General features: G+C 38.7%; 1 protein-coding gene across 1 annotated transcript; it reads right to left on the bottom strand.

The window, feature by feature from the left end:
- Nucleotides 1–641: 641 nt before the first annotated feature.
- Nucleotides 642–22,510, bottom strand: suclg1 (succinate-CoA ligase GDP/ADP-forming subunit alph). Its single transcript, XM_068726880.1, has 9 exons — nucleotides 22,437–22,510; nucleotides 18,035–18,135; nucleotides 14,785–14,901; nucleotides 14,345–14,557; nucleotides 13,357–13,414; nucleotides 12,702–12,785; nucleotides 9,435–9,586; nucleotides 5,353–5,541; nucleotides 642–1,061 (listed from the first exon to the last, which is right to left on the bottom strand). The coding sequence occupies exons 1-9, from the start codon at nucleotides 22,468–22,470 to the stop codon at nucleotides 1,035–1,037; spliced, it is 975 nt and encodes a 324-aa protein (XP_068582981.1). The 5' UTR covers nucleotides 22,471–22,510; the 3' UTR covers nucleotides 642–1,034.
- Between the last annotated feature and the right edge of the window lie 379 nt (nucleotides 22,511–22,889).

Genomic DNA, 22,889 nt, shown 5'->3' with positions numbered 1-22,889 from the left:
TCAATGAAGGGTTATCGGGATTAAAGGGAATAAAATTGTTGCTTTACGAGATAGTCAGCTAAAGGGACCATAGGTTCACAGTTTCACATCAACTCCTGTCTCATAACTGCAAACTCTTCCTCTTTTGTGGAGCGGTTAAATCCTCAGAGGAGGTTAACTAAAATGAATGGTGCATCACAGCTAATAAGACACAACAGCTCCCATTTTGGACTGTGCAGCCGTCACAGATCAGCACCGAGAAGATGGCTTGCAGTCAACAGCATGGATTTGAGTGACAAAGGTCACAAACGTTGTCTTCGTTTCAATAGAATCTCAATTAAGCTTTCGATAGACTCAATAATCTATTGTTTTCTGCTCTTCATTAATAGTGTAGTCTTGTTATAGGCATGACTAGAACTAAATGCAAGGATTTTACAAGTGACTTTTCTTTTCAATCTTAAAAATAAGATCTATAGCACCTTCATCTCACCTCCTCACATAGTAACTGACTCTTTACATAACTGAAGGGCCACCTGTTGTATCCCCTTGTGTTCCCTCACAAATGTCAAGTTACTTCAAAACAGACGAGCTCATTCAGTAATCAAGACCACATCTGTTTCACAAATGAGCCGTATGAAAGGATAGAAACGACACAGCAGGGAAATGATATGAGAAATGTTTCTTATTCAGGTGGACAGCCAGTGAAATGAGTGACGGTCTTACAAGCAGGAGTATAACAGAACGAAACAGATCGCCAAGGTTACCCTCCTTCGGCTGTCTACATTGTGTGGAGGAGGAAAACACATCTATAAAGCTTTGACAGTGTATACAACGAGTTCTTTAGGATACCATTAGAACACTATGTTTTATTCTTTTCTTATGTGCAAGGTACAAGTTCATGGCAGAAATTACAATATAAACACTGCATGTGGGCATTGTACTTGAGATAATCAGGGTTCACGGATGCTGTCGGGCATATCCACCACCAGAATCAGGCTGTTCCATCTCAATTTCAGGGCAGGGGGTAAAAAGGTTGGTTGCTTTCCCCGCACAATTTACAACATCTTCCTCTTCTCAAACTCCTACAGGAGATGGACAAGAGAAAGAAAGAAAGAAAGGAGGCATCAAGTGAGATGAAGTGGGATAGAAGTAAATGATTTATTCATGCAAAATTCACACAGCCTCTGTTTTGATCCGGTGCATCAGATCTGCTGTTGTGGTGGGCAAACAGAGGCGGTTGGAGCTCTGGAGAGCCCATTGTTTCTTTTTTTCCTGGAGAGCGCATATCATGTAGTGTCGTACGTGTCAGTAAGTTCCAGTTGTCAACACTGAAAACAGCTCACTTCCTTTTATTGATGGAGGCTACACATCTGCAAAAAAATCTGAGTTACGTGAGGTTACAATTGCCGCGTTCATCAGCACAGTCCAACCATGCGACTACAAATGGGAAAGCATTATGTTAGCCATTAAAAAGGATGTAGCTATTTACATATTCAATTTGGGGAATATCCGTAGGATGATAGAATATGTCGCTCCCCAAGAATTTTTCCCATTCCACAGGGGGAAAGTAACTTAATTCAAATGTCATTTATCAGGTCTGCAGAACACACAAGCACTCCTGCACATGTTGGGCCATTCCTCTGAGGCTTCTGGATACATGAAGGTCTACTGCCACCTTCAGGAGGAAAGATTTTCACGTTTCTGAAATGGCAACCGTGGCCTCTCTAATCTCGACTTTTTGGGAAGGGGGAAATAAATGACAAGACACTGTGGGTGGAGGGGAGATTCTTGCTTTACAGATGATGTGAGGTAAAAGAGGGAGGGTTACATTATTATTAATAGGGACAAATCTGTAGAGGAAATAAGAGGAGAAAACAAAACAAAAAAAGGAGTAATGTGATGGAAAGAGTGACAAAACAGGAGGAAGAGGAGGAGGGTATTCGTGACATAAGCAGACAGATGCTTTGCTGGTCCAAGGTAGCAGGCAGTAACTCAACAGTACAAGACAAGAATCATAGCACCAAGGTAAAAGCAGAGTTGTTTGTGACAGAGAGGGAAAAAAACAAACAGACTTTTTGTGCGAGACACACTCAGACACCTGACAAGTCAGGAGGAGGGGGGGGGTAAATGAGGAAAGTAGAGGTTGCCACTCAAAAGGGACAGGTGAAAACATCTGAATAAAAACTGAGGAGAGCGGAGAAAAACATTACGTGAAAGAAAAGCCTGACATTTACAAGCTAGCAGTGACGACTGCTTTAACACACCTAGGGCCAGATGTACGAGGGGCCCGGGCATCATAAGTACAGTCTGTGTGAGCTGCCTTCAACTTTTGAATTTATTACACAAACTAGATCTCGAGATTAAATGTGTTCTGGTTCTGTTTGTTTGCACACATCTGAACACGTGCATGCAAGATCTTCTCTCTGAATATTGAGCAGGATATGATAATACTATCTGCTGCTGCAATTAGGGGTTTCAGATAGTATGTAAAGGAGTAAAAAAGGTCAGAATTATTCTACCGTGCCTATGAATTAAATAAAAGATTTTTGATATCTTGTCCATGCACCAGTTGCACAAAAAAATCCTTTGGATATCACTCCTAGCACTGCATATATAAAAGGGTTGCTATACTATTTGCCATTTTCATTGTCAATGGTCCTGAAATCATATTGTCTGGCTAGATAAAGCAGGATGTCATGTCCTACATGAAGACGTAATATATTTTGTTTATTTCACCTGATAGAGTTGTGTTTTTGTCCTTGCTTTTCTCACTGTATTTGAGGCAGGGCTTTGTTGGAAAACATTAATGATGCTAAAATTGAAATATGAAAGGTGGACAAAGAGAAAATGTGCAAAAGAAGTAGTAAAATTCTGCACAATGTCGGCTCTGAGCTTGTTAAAAAAAATACAGTTTGAGTAAAGGATCTCTGTGAAACATACAATTTAGAGTAGAGTCACAGGCTGCAACAACTAATCCAAATGTGAGATAAATCACAAACACCTTCATAATAACAGCATTGATACGTGAGAAAAGCAACATCATCAACATATCAAGACGCACAGAATATAGATGAAAGCTGAAACTTTAAACCTTTTAAGGTTATGCAGACATTTCTGGTTTAGATGTGAGAGATTAACTGGTCTGTTGACTGATCTTTCCCCCCTTCATTTTTTTATCGTGTTACTTTTCTTGTTAAAAAAAAAATCACTTATTTTGCATTTCAATTTGCTCGATGTCCAGGCCGGATACGTTGCGTTTCTGATCCGTGCTGACAGAGCAAATTCAAAATGTCTTTCTGAAGGTTTCATTTCCTATGTACCCATCTACCAGGTGTGGATTAAACACTAAAAACTAAACAAGATCTGAGGCAAAAGTATTATTTTGTCAAATGGCTAGAAGAGAAAATCTTACAGCTTCAACAGAGGCGTACTAGCTTTCTGCATCCTGCTTACACTAACTGAGTTGGCAATGTGTATCTTTAATTATTATTATGATGAATAGTGTGCGAAAATGTGCTTATGCAACTTTGAGGACAAAAGCATCTTCTGCAGAGTTCGGTCAATTTGATGAAATACCACTCAGAAGTAAGAGCCCCATCACTGGCTGGTCTTGGTTTATTGGAAATTCCTCAAAATACACATTTGATGATGCATGAGCTTGCTGTACTGCAGCAATTATTAAGGATGAGCATGTCGTACAGCCACTTGACAAACGATCGAATGAACATTCGAATGAATGTACGGTCTAGAAAACGGAGGTCATTTTGATCTGCTTACTATGTGTTTTATTAAAAACCATCCACTGTAGCTGTATGCATGATTGATAAACCTCTGATTCATGTTTTCATCACTCGAGCAGGTGAGTGAATTATCTCCACCACCCCGAGCACCTGAGATCAGGGGGTTGTCATCGTTTCAGCCCACATCCGAAAAATGATGCTGACTCGCTCCTATTGCTTCGATTACAGCGGTCAATGAAATTAACAGAGACGTATGAACACAATGTGCAGCAAAATGAGCAACCGCGTCGCACGTTTTTCATCATTACACGCAATGATTATGAATTAAACTTTGAGGGGAAAAACGTGTGTAAATCTATATCTGCGTGCAGTAGTGCCAGCAGTGGTAATGAAAGTATAAGATGATGAATGGGTGTAATACATGCTTTCACTTTTTATACATCTTGTTAACAGTGCTTCCCTAGAGATAAATTGAAATAAAGAGGCAGTGGGGCCAATTCAGCCACTGTCAACATGCGTTTATTAATTTCTGCCCTTCTCTTCCGCCTCTCTTTACGGCATATTAAAAGTTCAATCTGAAACCTTGCTACTCCCAGAAGACAACATTTAAATTCTTGTTCACAGTAAACCTTCTCACATTTGTATCTGCTCAGCATTGAAAGATGGCGCTACAAGTGACCAGAATCACGAGTATAACGACAGCGCTTTTACAATATGATTAACTAACGGGAACTCTAATTAGCTTGCTTGGAATAACCTTCATAATGAAAACGTGACTTTGAGTATTTAGTTTGTTTATATATGATTTTGTATATTTGTTATTAAGCTCTAAAATATTTTTCCTGTATGTTTTCAATTCTTTAAATCTCCCATGAATGAATTTGAGAGCAACACTACAGACAGAAATGGAAGAGGAAGACTGAAGCCAAGGTTAAGAAAAGAGGTGCGAGTGAAATCCAAAAGAGATGAGATTGACTTAGACGTGTGAGCATTTTTAAAGTGCATGTATGTGATGGTGAGAATGAAGAATTCTTATTGTTCAGGCATAGAAGTCTGTAACATAATGTTAGTTACGTTAAAAGTAATTCCACAACAGAAAAGTACTCCATTACACTTAAAAGTACTGCTTTCAACATCTCACTTAAGTTTAAGTATGTAATATTATCAGCAAAACATACTTAAGTAACTGAAATAAATGTAATCAAGCAAAATTGCCCCTATCAAATTGTAGTATTATGTAATTTATATCATTGAATTATTACTACTATCATGTAAGCACAATGTTAACACTGCAGGCGGTTGAGGCAGAGCTTTTTGTATCTACTTACAATTCTTTTACTTAACACTTTTTGCAAATATGTAATATTTATATACTGATCATACATTTATGTCAAATCTTAATCTGCAAAGTAACAAGAAATGCCATACAGCTGTCAGATAATTGTAGTGGGGTTCCCTCGAAAATGTAGTGGAGTAGAAGCACAAAGTAGCATAAAATGAAAATACTTCAGTAAAGATCATGTACAGTACCTAAGTACATGTACTATTACATTATATTCAACCATCGCTGTTCATGATTTCTGTTCCTCAAGCCTCTGTAAACACAACTATCCTGCTGGAACAATGGACTCACCTTGAAAATGGTGCTGCCCAGCTGGGCAGGGGACATGCTGACAACAACTCCAGCTGACTGGAGGGCTGCGATCTTCTCTTTGGCTCCTCCCTTTCCGCCAGCGATGATGGCCCCAGCGTGGCCCATCCTACGGCCGGGAGGAGCAGTTAGACCCGCGATGAAGGACACCACGGGCTTTGAATTAGCACCCTGAACATAGAAGAGAGAGAAAAAAAGAAGCGTAAAATGAGGTTAAAATTGACAAAAAAAACAAAAAGTAGAATAAGCTCAAGGGAAGGTGTGAGGATGTGAGTGCAGTTAGCAGAGCCACAAAGTGGATTAGGAGGAAGGAAAGAAGCAAAAACGGGGGGAGAGGGTTGTATAAAAATAGAGAGAATTAGCTTTCTGCACCTGCATTTTATTCATTCATTAGAAATTAAACACCCCGTGTCCTCCCATTACAGATAATAACAGGCTTGTCTAACCAGCCGTCTCTGTTTCAGCCTGCATTATTAAAACAAAGGGTCAATCAAGCCATTTAATTGCATTGGTTGGTGTATGACCAGAGAGGGGCTCAGGCTCCTGCCATTTCATATCATCTCATTTCTGAGATGGTAATTAGTCATGAAGGCACTGATTAGCTCAGCGCCCGTCCATGCTGCTTGCTCATTGATTGATGTTACATTCAACAGTTAAGATCACTTCCAAGGTGAAGAGAGCCAATATTTCATCTTCAGCAATAACATCATCAGCAAGAGGGACACAGTGAGTGTGTGCGTGCGTGCGTACAGCAGCTAATATTTCATACTTAGGAATAACAACATAATTGTAAGGGACGGCTTTCTCGAAGCGCGCACGCACACGCACACACACACACACACACACACACACACACACACACACAGCAGCAAAGTTCCTTCAAAAGACGCCCACCACTTCTGCCCCAAATTCAGACCCGTCACTGGCAGGAACAAGATGGCAGTCTTGCTAATATACACTGGAGATGACTTTTAATAATTAATAGTAGCGGGACATTTATCAGCCAGGGAAATGTTGAGGGCCTTGGATAGAAATGCGCTGCTAATGAGACATTAACACTTGCACATCTAATACAGAAATGAAGAGAGGGGAATATCACTTTAAAGTGCTCTAAATGTGTTTCAAGCATCTGTTCTATGTGTTGAAAAAAAAATGTAAGCACAAAACAAATTAGCACTGAAACCCCCACACGGTATTCAAAAGTCAAATCACGTTGTGAATAAACAAACCACCCTTGTGTGAATCGAGTCTTAAATCTACCTCAAACGAAAGAGGTTTAATTACTCTATTAATCCCTGCCTCCCTTTGAAGTACCAGCAATGCATACAGGGAGGGGAGTTACACTATCATTCACTTTACCCGTCTTTTGTCTTCCACTGTTAGCGGTTCAGATAGATTACCTTAATTATGAGACCAACAGGGTAGTTCCCCCATCTCGTTTTTTTTTTTTTTTTTCCTTAACAGCACTGCACCAAGGTGACAAATCGTACTCGAACTTAAAAAGCCAGACGGAGACAATTATCCGTCTCTATAAACATGACAGGTAGGCATGAATAAAACTGGTATGTGCATGCACACATGGAGCTCATCGACACTTTACAGCCTTCCTCCAGAATACAACATGAGTCAATTCTCAGTGTTTATTCCACAGAGTTACAAGGAGTTTAACTAAGCTCACTGGAGACAGGACGGACAAAAAAATAAATAAAAAAAATAGGCTGAAATAGAAGAAAAAAAAATCAGTAAACCTCTAGCTAAGGTGCCAACTACTCAAGACCTACTTGATATGCATGAAGTAAATTGCAATATGGATATTCCGAGCAAAACCTATTTCTGACTTCAGAACGCCTGTGAAGCTCTGGCAATGATAGGAAGACCTTTGATTCAGGTGACTTTTAAGACCTTATTATGTTGGCAAGCGTCGCAGACATTGATTAAGACTGAACCTTGAAATATGCCCCGCATCATAAAATCTGACAGCAGAGCCTTCTGGGAAATATAAGCTTGTTTTCTTGAATCTTTACAGAATTAAGACATCGGTAGATAAACCGTCTGCAGTAACTTAACTGGAACACTGACGGAGGAAGGAAATCGATACTTCTTCACTTTTTTGGTGTCTTCCTCAAATGGGAGTTCAATATATTTAATGTTGCATGACACGAATCAATCACGACACTGGGCCTTAATTTGCTGAGCAGTCTGTTCTTAATGTGGCAGAATTTGTCAGGTTGATATGAAACGCAGCGTTTCGTTTTCTCCGTTAACTTCTTTCTATGATTAATGGTGTGAACGCCAAAGTTAAGTATATTTCACACAAGATGATTCGGTCTTTGCTGTAGTGTCTGAGCTCTCCGGGTCATGTACTCCCGAGGACCAATCAGGATTTAGCAATATTTAAACTAAAATCTAAAGATGTGGCCTGATAATCAGACTGAATGTGTTTGTCTTCATTCACTCAGTTCACATTAGCTCATTTCTTGTTTATTTTGATTGATGAATGATGTATCCATCCCATTGATTTCATGTTCAGTTAACGTTTTTAATGAAGGTCAAACATTCCGCTGAGTCAAGTTATTTCTAATAATTACAGTTTGTACAGCTGCAGCTCTAATGGCTACGTTTTTATCTATTCTTTATGGATGTAGTCAAGTGGCCATTTAGCTTTGAAGGAAAATTACTTCACAATTCCACAAAGCTCTGATTGGTTCATTGTTCACCCTAATAGTGGAAATAGCCTTCAACAAACCCTATTTTTAATTGCTTCACACATCTGAGATGTATTTAAAAGTCTGGAGGCAACTTTGCTGCTGATGAAGCAGATTATCTGACTTTTTGAGGGTTAAACTCTAATAAATAATACCTAAGAAGAATGTTTGATAAGTTTGAAACATTTAAGATTCAAAGTGTCCAGGGGCTGGAATGACATTGTTCTTCAACAATGTAGTTATCAATTTTGATAATATTGACCAAATTCTTTCTACATTTTGACTTATTTTAGGCTATAAATATAAAACGGATCAATAAAGATCTGTTGTATGTACTGGATCTTCCAAATATGCTTCTGAATTACTAAATCTTCTTGATTATCAGAGAGCATAAAGTCTTCACTATTTTGTAGTATTTCATATTTTCAATGAGCTCACCTGCTGCTTCTTTCCAGCCATACTGTCCTTCACATTAATAATTATAATAATTTAAAAAAGAAAACATATGAGGGCAGCCCTAGGTTACTGTATTGATGATGCTAATTCAAATGTCAAAAGACGCTAATTCAAAACAACGCCGCCATACTACCTTCTGCTCTTCTCTACGATGAAGTACATTTTTACATGTACGATGTTCTTCACAACTAACCTTGAATGCAAGATCTGCAGCTTAATCCCATGCTCTGCTGGCCTTTTTCATGCACATGTTTCATTTGAACTGTCCCTTGCTGTCACCACTCGGCTTTATTTGTTGAGTGAGAGAAGTTATGCTCCCGAGACGTCAGCGGGGGGATTTGCATGCATTAGAGCAGCCAAGGGCAAATCAAATCCATTTCTCAGCTCAAGAGCACCGTAAGAGCTCGCACATGCACAGAAACAAACAAATACACTGACAAAGTTAACAGATTATCATCTGCGGGGAGCAAAATGCGACGTACAGGCCTGGTGAAGTTGAAAAATGTCAATTCCAAGTTTGCAACCACTTAGTCACATAAGCTAATTATCACCCTGCTGCTGTTTATCAGAAAGGGTTCACTGCTCTTTAACAAAGCGGGTTTCTAGAACATCATACCTACATCCCATCTGTCACTTTATCTTTATCTCACACACACATACACACAGGAAAGTGAGAGACAGCCTGAGGCTGTGATCAAAAAGCAAGGACACTTTGATCTAGACATATGATGGTTCCCAGTGTTCACTACAGCGGAGAGATTTGAAAAGGCATAACTAAGATGTAATTCAGAACATGTTACGTTGGAACAGATGCATCTGCAGAGGTGAAGCGCTGTTTGTAGCAGACTATATTGCAAGGCGAGTGAGGTAAAATAATACGTGTCCAGTGTGTTATTTCCTCACAGAGTTGTGCTGTTTGAGGTACTCCGCTGCATTCTCCTCAGCATTGCCTCCAATCTCTCCAATAAGGATGATGCCCTCCGTCTTGGGATCCTGCAGGAACACCTCCAGACAATCTATGAAGTTTGTACCATTGAATGGATCCCCGCCAATACCTTGCAGGAGACAAAGCAAACACTTGTTGTTTGATGAAGAACCTGTAAGGATACTTCCTGTGAATATTTAAGGGATCACATTTGCTTTTTAAGAAGCAGATGGAACCTAGCTTTCTGTTAATATGCTCTGATAATCAGAACTTAAATTATTCACAGTTCTTCACTGGGGTTGCCCAATCCATTTGGCAATGCCTGAATTGTTTTACTTTAATAATGTATAATAATAACTTCTTTTTTTTTTACCTTCTAAATAGAGTGCTGCACGAATGAGTCCTAAAATCCCTCAATGAGTCGGCATTTTTGAACTTCCGGTTCCTTCATGTAAAGTTTTGGTTAGATGCCTGAAATAAGGGGCGACTGTGGCCAAGTGGGGAGCAGAGCCGTCCTTCAATCAGAGGATCGGAGGTTCGGCTCCACTAGTTGCATGTCAATGTGTCCTTTAGCAAGACACTTAACCTCAAACATTGCTCCTGTATGATAGAATCTGAATTGTAAGTCGCTTTGGATAAAAGCGTCTGCTAAATGACTGTAATGTAATGTAAGGTCTGTGGTTAACACAAACGAAAGAGATTTTGTTCTATACAATGTCATCATGTCAACTTCTCAGCCTTGTTGTGTTTACTCGCACTCGGGCAACCGTGGTGTAGTTCGCACATAGTCTAGCGTTAACTCTGACGACTGTATTCACACTTTGAAAATTTTAATATTGGTGATCATTTGTTGAGATTATCTTGCTGAACAAAATGTGCAAGTATCATAAACAATAAATCAAAAATGTTTGCCTCAGAGCTTATTTTCTACACAATCCAATCCAATGTAAGATCCAATCCAATGGAAGAATAGCAAACCGCTAATTTTGTCTGTCTGACGATTGGTGCCGAACAGGTAGTTTCCAGTGGGTTTGTAGAGCTTTTTTTATTGTGTACCAGCTGTTAAACTACTCTATTAGAGCAGTGAGCGAGAATAAAAACAGTGAAGTTACCGGCCAAAAATCCAAACCAATAAGCTGAAAGAAACGCTTCACAGAGGTGAGGAGAAGAATTCTCTGTAGGTTTGCCACTTCAAGCAACCCCTTTGTTTATATAAAAAGATTGAATATAGCTGTGATACAGTGGGTCTCTAACACAACAACATATTATAGGAAGTGTAGATAAGCAACACTTTCTTCCGAAATAATGGAAAACTGGACTGAGGTTATAGGAGCAGAATTTTTCAGTGTTACTTCAGAGTCACTAAACTTTTGTTTCATCTTGTAACGATCCCAATTTATCTCTGCATGAGAGTTTGACGACACCTTTCTGTTCCAAGAATCATGACGAGTGACGCTTTTTCAAATCACAATGGTCCAATTATCATTTTCAATAATAATTCCCACAACAAATTACACCAGCATCTATAAAAGCATGGGCAAACCTTCTGGGATAAATCACCTAGATTTATATTCTTCTATGAAAAAACCTGGCAACACAAAAAAAAAAAAAAAAAAAAAAAGGACATGAATAACAATCAAAGAGAAGCACATTACCTGTAACAAAGATGACATTGACATTAAATATTGTACCAACTGTAATTTGCTGCAGTCCCAAGGTCCTGCTCAGACTTAAGAAATCACTAACAGAACCACCAATAAACCTCCTTAATGAACTCTACAATATTTAATATGGTTGCAGCACTGGTTTTTATGAAGTCTGGCTAGACGACGCTCCGTAATTAAAATGTCTAAATAATAATGAAGCCAAGTTGTTTTTCAGTTAATTTCGGCATCCAGCAAGCCCTCTAATATGGATTTTCCTGTGGGCACTACATTTGCCAAAGGAATTTGTCTAGTTCATCTTCATACACGCTGTGTTGCCAAGAAGTAAACGTGCTCGGTATAATGGTGTTATTACAGTAAGTCTAGAGGGTCTGATGGAATTAAAACAGATCGGCTGACAGTTCCAGTACGTAGAGCTGCATCAACAACAGACGTTCAGGGGCCCCTCAACTGATCATTTCACTGAGAATGACAGTAAGGAGGAACACAAGATTGATCAGTGAATACATTTCATTTGTGAAGTAATTCTTTGACATCAAGACCGTAACAAACATTGTTTTATATAATGTCTCAGCTTCAGCTTGCGCTATAAAACTGAACGTGACACTAAACCCCAGTAGAAGTCAGTAAATTACAGAAACAATTGTCGGGAAGAAAAGTGAGGTAATAACATGATGAGTAGGTGATGGAAAGTTCCACATCTGTACTCTGATATTGCAGTAATGACTGTATTATCTGCAAGTCACAAGTATGTATCTAGGTTCAGGTAATACAAATTTGTCAAAAGGATCATGATTTAAAAGACAGGAGACGGCTAAAAAGCATTTATGAAATCCACGCTCTCTGAATGGCTCCGCTTTTTAAGGGTATTCATGGAATACTTTATCGCAAGGTCTTTCCGCTTTGAACCTCTTTGTATCGTGTGATAATGTGACAGAGAACCACAGGAGATGAAACGCATCTTCTTCAAGATTTTAAGGACAAAGAAATGTGCAAGTTGACAGTTTCCACATGCATCTGAGCCCATGGAGCGTTCTGTTCATTCTCAATGGTGCCCTTTAAAAGATGGCAGCGACTGTGATGTTCAGATCTCACAGGAATATTTTAAGCAATGATCAAAAAGTTGGTAAATGCTTTTTCAACGCAAAGCGTTGCTATTCACTGGAATGAATCAGAATCTGATGAGTTTTAGTGCAATGTGAATTTAGTAGATTCACCATCTTATTTCTAAGAAGTCCAGTAAAATATAATTTTTATCTCCTGTAGTAAAATTATTAAAGACGAAAGTATAGAAACATCACAACAGCCGCCTTATTATGTCTTAAAACTCAGGGATTCATTCACAGAGGCTCAAAGTAGATGAAGGCATGTGATGAGTGCCTGGCATAAAGTGACCGTCCCGTCTACACACTATTCAAATTTTCTTCCAACAACCCATAAAGCAATACACTGTATCAGGATCAATTTGATCTTTCAGTCCCAGTTAACTGCCTGTTTTAATATGGTCCGGATATAAAACTAGGAGCTGTGTTACAGTGTGCTAAATATACATTCTACATGGCACAGGTCAGTGGTACCTACCAATGCAGAGTGACTGGCCCAGGCCGACTTGTGTAGTCTGATGCACAGCTTCGTACGTCAGGGTGCCCGATCTCGACACAATGCCTGAAAGACATAGTTTTTTAAATTTTTTATTTATTAATTTAAAATTACCAACTAAAAACACTGCTCCAATCAAGTGTAATAAAATGAAATATAATGAAGTTGTCATTTTCTGTCCAACACTGACTGAATCGTTTCATCATGACAGCAAAAACAAAAGAGATGTCAGCTCTGTAACAGCTGTTCCGTCTGTGCTTTGGGAATGATGACAGGTGATTTACTATAAAAACAGACTTCCTGTGAAGGTTCACTGGTTAACAGCAGCACACACTGCTTATCAAGCTGTCAACAGCAGAAGCTCAATCTACAATTCAAGTACAGTGTTTCATTTGGAATGAAAGGTATCAATGTGAAGAACTTTCTTTTTCTGTTCTGTTCCATCACACGTCAGTCATTTAAAGACTGAAGTTGGAGAACCGTCAGTCGTTTCATTGAGCAACTATAATTCAATGAAATAACTAAGCTTTTAGAAGTAACTCGTATTCCCATGTCCAATTTAAATGATTCAAGATCTAAACAAAGAACTTTAAGTGTGATTTCATGAATTTCAAACTAAAAAGTTAGGAAATCTCACCAATTCTTCCCTTCTTGTGAATGTGACCTGGCATGATCCCAATCTTGCATTCTCCAGGCTGCAGAAAAGTTACATTTTAAATTTTTAATTAAAAGAATATATACTTTGACATACACATATATGACCGTTTTTAACAACCACTACTAAATACTGTATCACTGGTAATGTTGTATTGTCAGTTCCCCAAACTTGTCTTTCCAGTAGAAAAGCTTTTCTCCATGGAACACAGTCTTCTATTATCAAGCTTTTTTTTTAATACACCATAAACTCACTTTAAATAAATCAGAACTAAGTCAGCGGATATTCAATGAGAAGATTCCCATAAGTGAGGATAACTACTTAACTTCTAGTTTTCTTTATCAAAGTGCAAAGTTTGCCAATCTATCAAATCAGGAAAAGCTGAGCTATTTAACCCAAATAACTAATATTGTTTATTACCAACAACACAGAAACAAAAAAAACAGTAGTATAAATAAATTGTGCTCCTTTAAAAAGGTTCTAGTTGCCTTAAATTCACTGTTGAAAAGATAACAGAATATGAATGCATTAAATCTTAATGACTACTGGATCCCTGAGAGGAACATTGTACTCCTGGCTCTCTTAGCCACAACCAAAAATCAATAATTAACTACAATTATCGGTTATTTGCCTCCGCAGTCAAGTTGCAGTTTTCATCAATGTCACTTCATCATTTGATCCTTTTAGACATTTGCTTGAAATTGTCATATGTAGCACATGACTTCATGAGTTTTGGCCAAAAACATGTTTTGTCATTCTAATCAGTTCATCCTCGAGTCCAAGTGGGTGTTTGTGGCAGATGTAATGAAATTCCCTCCAAGCATTACGGAGCTATTGCGGTAACGAGAGAGGGACGTATGGACAGACAATCTGAAGACATAATGCCTCCTACCGTGGCAATTACCGGCACCGGCATAAGAAAAAGCACATGCATTAGTGTGCGTGTGTGTGCGTGTGTGTGAGCACTTACGTTGATGACTCCGGGGCAGTTGGGGCCTATGAGGCGGGTGGCACCCTGGCGCAGGAGCTTATGTTTGACTCTGACCATGTCCTGCTGGGGGATGCCCTCAGTGATGCACACCACCAAGGGGATCTCGGCATCAATGGCCTCAATGATGGCCGCTGCCGCGAACGGAGGAGGTACATAAATCACAGTGGCATCTGCCCCTGTGCCCTCCTTTGCCTGAGGCAAGGAATAAAAAAGGTATCGGTGGTGCATTCAAAATGGAAATTCTAAAAGTTATGAAATAGTGCCACCTAATGTTTCTTTAAATGCATCTGCAAAAAGCTTCACAGTCCCTCGCAGGATATTACAGGAAATCCGTCAGATCCATATCACATATTTCAGCTTCAATATGTTTCCAACAGATGTGAAAAGAGGACAACAGACTGATAAGGAGTCATACATACCTCCTTGACTGAGTTGAAGACTGGCAGGCCGAGATGCGTCTTACCACCCTTGCCGGGGGAAACGCCTCCAACTAACCGGGAGCCATAGTCAAGAGACTGCTGACTGTGAAATGTTCCCTGCGAGGAAAGAGGAGGAGTTATGAGTGTGTAATGAAGTGGGGTACAAGCCGCTTTCTGTAGCGCCAACCTTGAGATATCATCACAGACAGAGAGGATGGAGGGAATATGCTGCCATCCAGGATTAATCATCTGAGCCACTGAGTAAAGGGAAGGATATAGAAGTGAGGCTACTGGTAATATATATATATATATATATATATATATATATATATATATATATATATATATATATATATATATATATATATTCGATGAGAGGAAAACAAAATGTTCTCGGCAGATAAATAATGATCACTTCGCAGAATATTCGAAAAACAAATTTAAAAAGCGGCTTTGGATATTCTCCAACATCGACTGTAAAATATCTCCCAAGAAAGATTATTTCACATACTGTCACTTCCATGTGGGCTATTGGGTAACTGTCATGCGCTGCCACAGTTGAAATATTTTATTACGGACATTCATGAAATCGATGCATTAGCTTCAAACCAAACAAACACATTAAGATGTTTTTCTAATTTGTCTTAACCTCAGATGATCCTCAAAGAAAATTTGAATTTAATTGTCATTACTAACACAAAGTCTAACTTGCATCTGGTGGCAGTATGGAGGTAAAGACCATAGAAATGTGGAGTGGCAGTAAGCACCAATGGAAGGAATCAACCACAGACACAATGAATGTGTCCATGCCTATAAAAAGATGCAGGACAGATGTTGTGAAATTTTAATTTATTCCAAAAAGATTAGCTTTAAAAAAGGAACAGTGTGCAGCATTTAGGAGGATCTAAGCTTTTAGCTTCAAAATGCAGTTTAGGGTTACATATGTCCCCCTTTGTAATCATAGAGCTACAATAACAAGCGGATACAGAATGAATAAGTGGAATATGTGGAAACTGGATGTAAAGAGTTTAATATATGTACTGTAGATAAAGAGAGGGACACTGATGCTGATGATCTCAATTGTTATTAATTGCAGTTCATAGTGTTCTGTGTCTGGTACAAATATCACCATCAGGCATTGAAATGAAAATAAACAAGATAAAGCACCAACGAAAACCAAAGGGAGTACATTGTATTTTAGGAGGTAAAATCTTGTGAGTGAATCCGAGTTGTAACTTTCCAGATAATGAGTTAATCGAGGCAGTGTAAATTCATTTTCTCATATACGTCTGTAGTCGGTTAAAAGTTACTGAAACAATGTAGATAAAGTCACCACGGGTCATAACCACATGTGTAAATAAATGATCCTCATGTAAAAATGATTACTAGCCTATTAAGAGGAATTAGAAGCTATGAATCAGCATCTTTTCCCCAAATTGTAATGTACTCGTTCACCTTGTGCTAACTTTGCGGTTTTTGCCAGTCATTATTATCGCTAATGTTGAGACACTAAATTTGCAAACTTGCTTGCTTATCAAGCCAGAAAGACTCGACAATGTGCACTCAATAGCACTTGCTTCATTTCTCATCCCTTTCTAATTACCCGGAGTGTTCACTGGAACTATATTTAACAACCTTTTATTATGTTGAAGAGAAAATGGAAGATGAAAAATGGTATGTGCATGAGGACAGAGAGGGGAATATAAATCTATAAAGTCCACATTTCTGGCTTGTTGAGCACACTTGCCAAGATTTGTATTCTCCTCGACTGAGCATGGTTCAAAGTGAACCACCTGAGAATTTTCATGCTATTGAAAAATAACTGGAAGTTATTATCATAGACTAACACAGTGACTGAGGAAAGCCACATGGGTGAAACAAAACTGAGGTCTAAGTAAAAATCAATTTCTCAAAAACTAGCAGAAATAACCTATTTTATATATTATCATGAATAATACTGCAAATAAAATAATAATACTAATTCTGTGCTCAGAACCAGCCTTGCTGTCCTCCAGAAACATTTACACTTTTACTGCCTGAAACTCTGAATTATACTTCAGTAATTTTATGAAAACTTTTTATAACTGAAATATTTCACTTAAATGGACCTTGTTCTATAATTCAGTTGTTTCTCCATCATAGTTCTACTAATACCACTAATTGTACACATTTTAAAAAACAGACAAACTTGTGCTGTTATATATAGATTAAATAAACTTGACTTGCATTGACAAAACATATATAATTTAGTTAACTCAACATGTTTATCAAAGTGGACATCAACTGTAAAAATATTAACAAGTAATGGAAATAAACTCTCCTCTCTGTGTATCAAAGCCTTTTTGTTTACACAAAATGGTTTATAAAAAAACATTTAAGAATAAAAAAAAAAGTGCACAGTGTATAGTTGTTCTCTCAGAGAAGACAGTGGTTCTCAATTGGTCTGGCTGCGGGACCCACCATCACCCCTTAATGACAAGCCGCAACCCAAATTTTCAACTTCTCAAATATATTTAAATAAAAGATGGTGCAGTTTGAACCTGAGCTGAAAATGTCCTCTGCAGTCGTAGAAGTAGGGAGCTCTCTTGTGCAGAGAAATTGTTCCTGTCAGTCCCCGTCCCACACGTTTCACGTAAACGAGTAAAACTGCTTTGTTTGTTATGTCTCATTCGTCCATTTCTAATGTAAAATTATCATTTATCAAGCTGTGGTCTGCTGTTTGATGTCATCCGACATGTCTTCAATTCACCTACTTATAGTGTCATTTCACAGAGGTATTGTTTTCAGTCTATCCGCTGCGGATTGATTCAACAAATGCCGCTTCAGTTTTGACGGCTTCATGCTTTTTTGTGTCAGAACCTCGCTGCACAAAACACACTGAGGTTTTTGTCCTCTTTTGTCCTCAATGTAAGAAAATCCATATCTCATGTAGTCGATGTCATACTTGCGTTTCGCTCAATTAGCATGAAAACAAACTTTGTGGGTGTTCTTCTATACTGTGAAATGGGTGTCTATTAGCATTACAAGGCATTAAAGCCAAATACTGTTAAGGAGTGTGAATAACTCTGCTGCATAAAAAAATCCCCTTCAAAATAAAAGCACAAGATTTTATTTATTTTTTCCCCAGACAAAACCCACTGAAAACGGGTCCGCGACCCACCAGTTGAGAATCACTAACCTAAGAGACAGAGTGTGTGTTAGTGAGTGTGTGTTTGTGTGTACGTAGTAAGGTGATTGTTGCCGTACAAACCTGCTTCCCCGTGAAGCCTTGGCAGATGACCTTAGTGTTCTTGGTGATGTAGAGGTTCGGTCTGGATCCAGTATAACAGTGCCTGACTCCACTCTGCTGCACTGGATGGAGAAAGAGGAAAAAATGAATAAATTAAAAAAAAAAACATAAATATACAAATACCCATATACATAAATATGTATAAACACATGTAAATATAAATCATCAAAATCTTACAAAATGATAAATTCCTATCCATGTGTTCACTGAAAAGGAGGGCTATAGAGTGCTACAGGAATGAGTATTTAGTTTCTTTATTTCTGCACTTCCAGTTTCCTTGTAAATCAACGTATTTTGTGAGTTTTTTGGTTAGATCATTTAAAAAAAGGGTCTGTAGTTAAAACAAATTTAAAGAGATTTTAAGGTTTTGTTCTACTATATGAAATCCGTCACTAACTATCCCACTGGTGAATTTTGAAGCTTTTGCGTGTCTTAAAAAAAGCGATTGCTAATAAGAGGCTGAAAGAGACTACAAAACCTCATCATGACAAACACAAACCCGCCTTTAGCTTCGTGGTGGTAACGTGATGGCTTGCTGTCAAGGGTACCAGAGCAAAAGAAATCAACAAAACACACCATCCCTGCAGAGATCTACAACTGTACTGTTATGCGTGTGCAAAGACAAAGATAAGCGGTCATATAATAATGGCTTGGAGGTGAAAAAATTAAACAAAGAAAGAAAAAAAAATGTTAAAATAATAATGGTCGATTCACTTTTCCTCCAAGACTTTAGAATAATCTCTTTGCTTCTGCAATCATCTTTTATTGTTGTTGACTTACAATGCCAGCTTTTCTTCAGTGTACATGGTAAATGGACTGCATTTATACGGTGCCTTTCTACTTTAACGAACAAAACGCTTTACAATCTTTCCTCTTATTCACCTATTCTCTCTCTCTCTCACACACACACACACACACACACACACACACACACACACACACACACACACACACACACACACACACACACACACACACACACACAGGATTCTACCTCTCTCGCTATGGAAGGCCGCAGCTCACGCTCTCTGCTGTACTTTTCGTCAACAGAGTCGTATCAAATGACCAGCTGGTTCCGATTTACAATCAAATCAAAAGATATTTAATAACAAACAGAAGCTATACAATTACAAACTGAATTACACTATTAATAACAAAACAAACATATACATTTCATGAAAGTGAGGCCCCATCCGGGCCACGAGGCATGTCTGCATCATGGTCAGGAGGAGGTCTGATTCTGAGGCCCTGTCCAGGCCACGAGACTGATACGTATATCTGCATCATGGTCCAGAGAAGGTCTGACTCTCTCCTGGGATTTACAGTTCTTTGTCTCCCAAGAGTCACATTCCTCAGCCTATCGATCTGCTCCACGATTGGCTGAAATCTGATAAGCTGCCCCTTGGATCCTGACCCATTGTCCTGGGCAGACACCTCCGTCAACTACCTTCTTCCCCTGCAGATTTACACCTTCTGACATTCCTCAAACCCCCATCACAGACACTCAATATACATTCAATTACCACACTCTTTGGTTTAACACTTCCTAAACACACTGCGACACATAATATCCAGCACTAGGAATGCTTTAAAACTTAAAATTCCTCACCCACACACACACACACACACACACACACACACACACACACACACACACACACACACACACACACACACACACACACACACACACACACACACACACACACACACACACACACACACACACACACCGCTGGTGGCGGAGCGAGGTGCTGGCCTGCACAATGGGGGCATTTTTCTTCCAGTGTTCCGCTCAAGGACAAGGGGCTCACACAGCTAACCTTGTGAATAAAAGACGACCTGAAAAGACGCCCCATAGTTTTCCAAGATGTTCTATTAATATTTGTTATTTATGCTTGTGCTGTGTGGCTGTTATGGTGTCAACTACAGAAGGAAATGTATAATAATGCCATCGATTTCAAGGATGTATCAGCACATTTCGTGTACCGTCAGCGAAAATTGCAGGGTAACTGCATGTGTTTAAATACATATTTTGAAAGTGGAATAAAAGTGCTTCACTACATCTAATACAACTGACATTGAATTAAAAGACCAGACGGTCATTGGGACAAACAAAGAATCATCCAGCTCTGCAATATTTAGATTATGAAGCTCTGCAGATTGATGCATTTACTGTATAGTTCAGTCCCACAGCTCCTATTAACTCTGTTTTAAGCAGCTGCAGACAGCTTAATCAGGTTTATATATACACACTGTAGTAAGAAGCAATTAAGGTCAAAGTGCAAGTGAAGAGGCTCTGTCAAGTTGTATTCTACTGTGAGACAAATGACAAGACAAAGAGCACAGTTGTTATGAACAACCTTACCCTACAGGTAACACTAGCAACATGCTACACAACCTCATTATGAATACTATAGACATAGTGACTGGTTGAATATTTCATAGGTATTAAATCATAGCAAAAGTTGCTTTTATTCGCATGTATGTTTTACTAACTGAAAATAATAGTTGATCAATTTCCAATGATTAAACATAAGAAAATTAATCGAAAAAACGTTTTGATGAACCATTAATGGTTTAAAGTAATAATCCTGAAGTTCTTAATTTAAATAACTGTCATCCACATGTTATACTCATACCAACTCCAAGCGACTAAAACACAACACTCCTCTCTCCAACTCTTTCCATTGTCATCCGACAACAAGTCACATGACACAAGAACAAACAGAAAGTGTAGGTAAGAAAAACTTTTATTTCTCCCTAGAGTCCTTTCCATAACTCTCCCGTTCTCCCTGAATATTCCCAAATTAGTCAGTTAAGACACAAAAACATGGGAAAATAGGGTCCAGTTTAAAAAAAAACAAAAACTGGAGTTACACTTTTAATTCACTATCTATCGCCGAGGTGATTAGCACGATGGTGATTGAGCCTACGGCCCGCTGATGAAAACGCTTACATTTGCAGTATTACCAACATGCAACAACAACTGTGACAACATTGTGAGGACCTCTCGAAAGTAAGATCCAATAACATGCCTGCAAATACTGCTCATCGCCAAAGATGGCACCAAAGACAATGGTACAGACCAGGATTGTAATTTTATGTATTATTTTACACAAAAGGCCACATTTTTTTAACACAGATTCTCAAATGTCATTCAGGGTGCTGGGAACTTGCACTGGCCTTTTAACAGTACTTTCTGACAGTTTGTAAACCACTTAATCAACAAATACTTGAAAAACAACTTGTTGATTGCATTCATGTTTCACTCCTTAAACAGATGATATGACACTATGACCTAAATGAACGCTACACTAAATCTGATTGCCTCTCTTCAGTGCACTAGTCTGACACACAGATGTGCTGAAACCATGAGCAAATAAATTCGACCTATCACATGTGAGTGGGTACAACCCTGTAAGAAAAAGGCTTCAAACAAGAGATGCCTGCTAGTAACAAACGAAAAAGTAAAATAAGGCATAAGAAGATAGAAATAACTCTGATGACTACCGGTGACTCTTTATTCAAAGCTCAACAAAGTAACCTTAACACATTAAATATGGGCAATCATAACAGAAGCTTGTAACCCTCAAAAAGTACCTGCATGTATTTTAAAACATATTATCTCAGTAGAAAAATAGTGCGTCCCTACATATAATACAACTGACAGTAAGATGAAAGCTTCTAACTGGGCTCACTGACAATGAACTTTGGTCTTCTGTCCAGAGACAACTGACACTGTAACGTTACAAAGTTCAGTTAGCCACTTTAGCTCAACGTCCCAACAATGTCACAGCTGCTAAATCACGGCTATATCATAATAATCTAGCAAGAACTGTAGCTTGCCAATGCATCCTATACAGCCAACTAAGGTGTCAGATATCTACAAAAATGCTCAAAGCTGTAACGTTAACCACGTATGCTGCAGATCATTGACAAATAACATGAGCTAACGTTAAGTTACTCTAACAAAAACAACTTGAACAGAGAACATGGACCTACGTTTAGTCGAGAGGACATGGAAGGTCACAGATCAATACTTGCTCTGGCCTGGGAGCAGGCAGCTCTGGGTAAAGTTACATTTCAGTTGGACGTTAGCAAAAGCTAGCTAGTTAGCTGGCTGGCTAACTAACTGTTACGAGATACTACAACATTGGACGGTTGGTAGGCTAATGTGGCTAACTAGCCTGGAAGCTCACTGACAGCAAACCAAGGGAAGCTTTTCTAGCCAGTGAACGATTAAGCGAGCCTGCAAAGCTCTGCTTATGTAGCACAACACCAATGAGTATACATATGTGACAGAAACTAAACTGTCAAACATTCCAAGTGATTAAAAACTATAATTTAGTAAAATACTTACAAAGCAGCCTGGCAAACAACCTGCTGTGAGACATCTTCGGTCATTCACCAATGACACCAGAGGCTGAGGACCCGACACACGCATTTTAGCTGACTATAAATATCCCCATCTGGATTATTAAGTGAGCTTGAAAACATCTGTTTGTTCCCTAGTGAGGTCCAAGGTTTCAATATCCATTGGTAATTGCCTGCTAATAGATGTATTTATGAGTTTTGAATACGGTGTGAAACAGACACAGGAATCGCATTTTTTTCCAGGCAAATTAATAGCCATCCTCAATTCACAAGGCATTCTGGGTAATGTAGCTCTTAACAGGGTACGTGAAAGAATAACCCTGCTAGCACTAGAGGTCGCTTCAACCACATGGATCATTTTAGTAGGTTAAATGTCACCTCGATTGCCATAAGCAAATGCAAAGCTTTCAACAGACTGTTGTACATTTTAATTAAACAT

Source organism: Cebidichthys violaceus, unplaced genomic scaffold (genome assembly GCF_023349555.1).
Source record: "Cebidichthys violaceus isolate CVI_PGR_0920_01 unplaced genomic scaffold, fCebVio1.0.p SCAF_4, whole genome shotgun sequence".
Lineage (NCBI taxonomy): Eukaryota > Metazoa > Chordata > Actinopteri > Perciformes > Stichaeidae > Cebidichthys > Cebidichthys violaceus.
The sequence above is the reverse complement of the archived record's forward strand: the minus strand, read 5'-3'. Positions and strand labels throughout refer to the sequence as shown.

Excerpts from the sequence above, each read along its gene's own strand:
- suclg1 (XM_068726880.1), bottom strand. The coding sequence starts at position 22,470 with ATGTCTCACAGCAGGTTGTTTGCCAGGCTGCTTT. Across the intron at positions 13,415-14,344 it reads ACTGCCCCGGAGTCATCAAC|CCTGGAGAATGCAAGATTGG; the intron begins GTAAGTGCTCAC and ends ACTTTTCTGCAG. Across the intron at positions 12,786-13,356 it reads TCACAAGAAGGGAAGAATTG|GCATTGTGTCGAGATCGGGC; the intron begins GTGAGATTTCCT and ends TATGTCTTTCAG.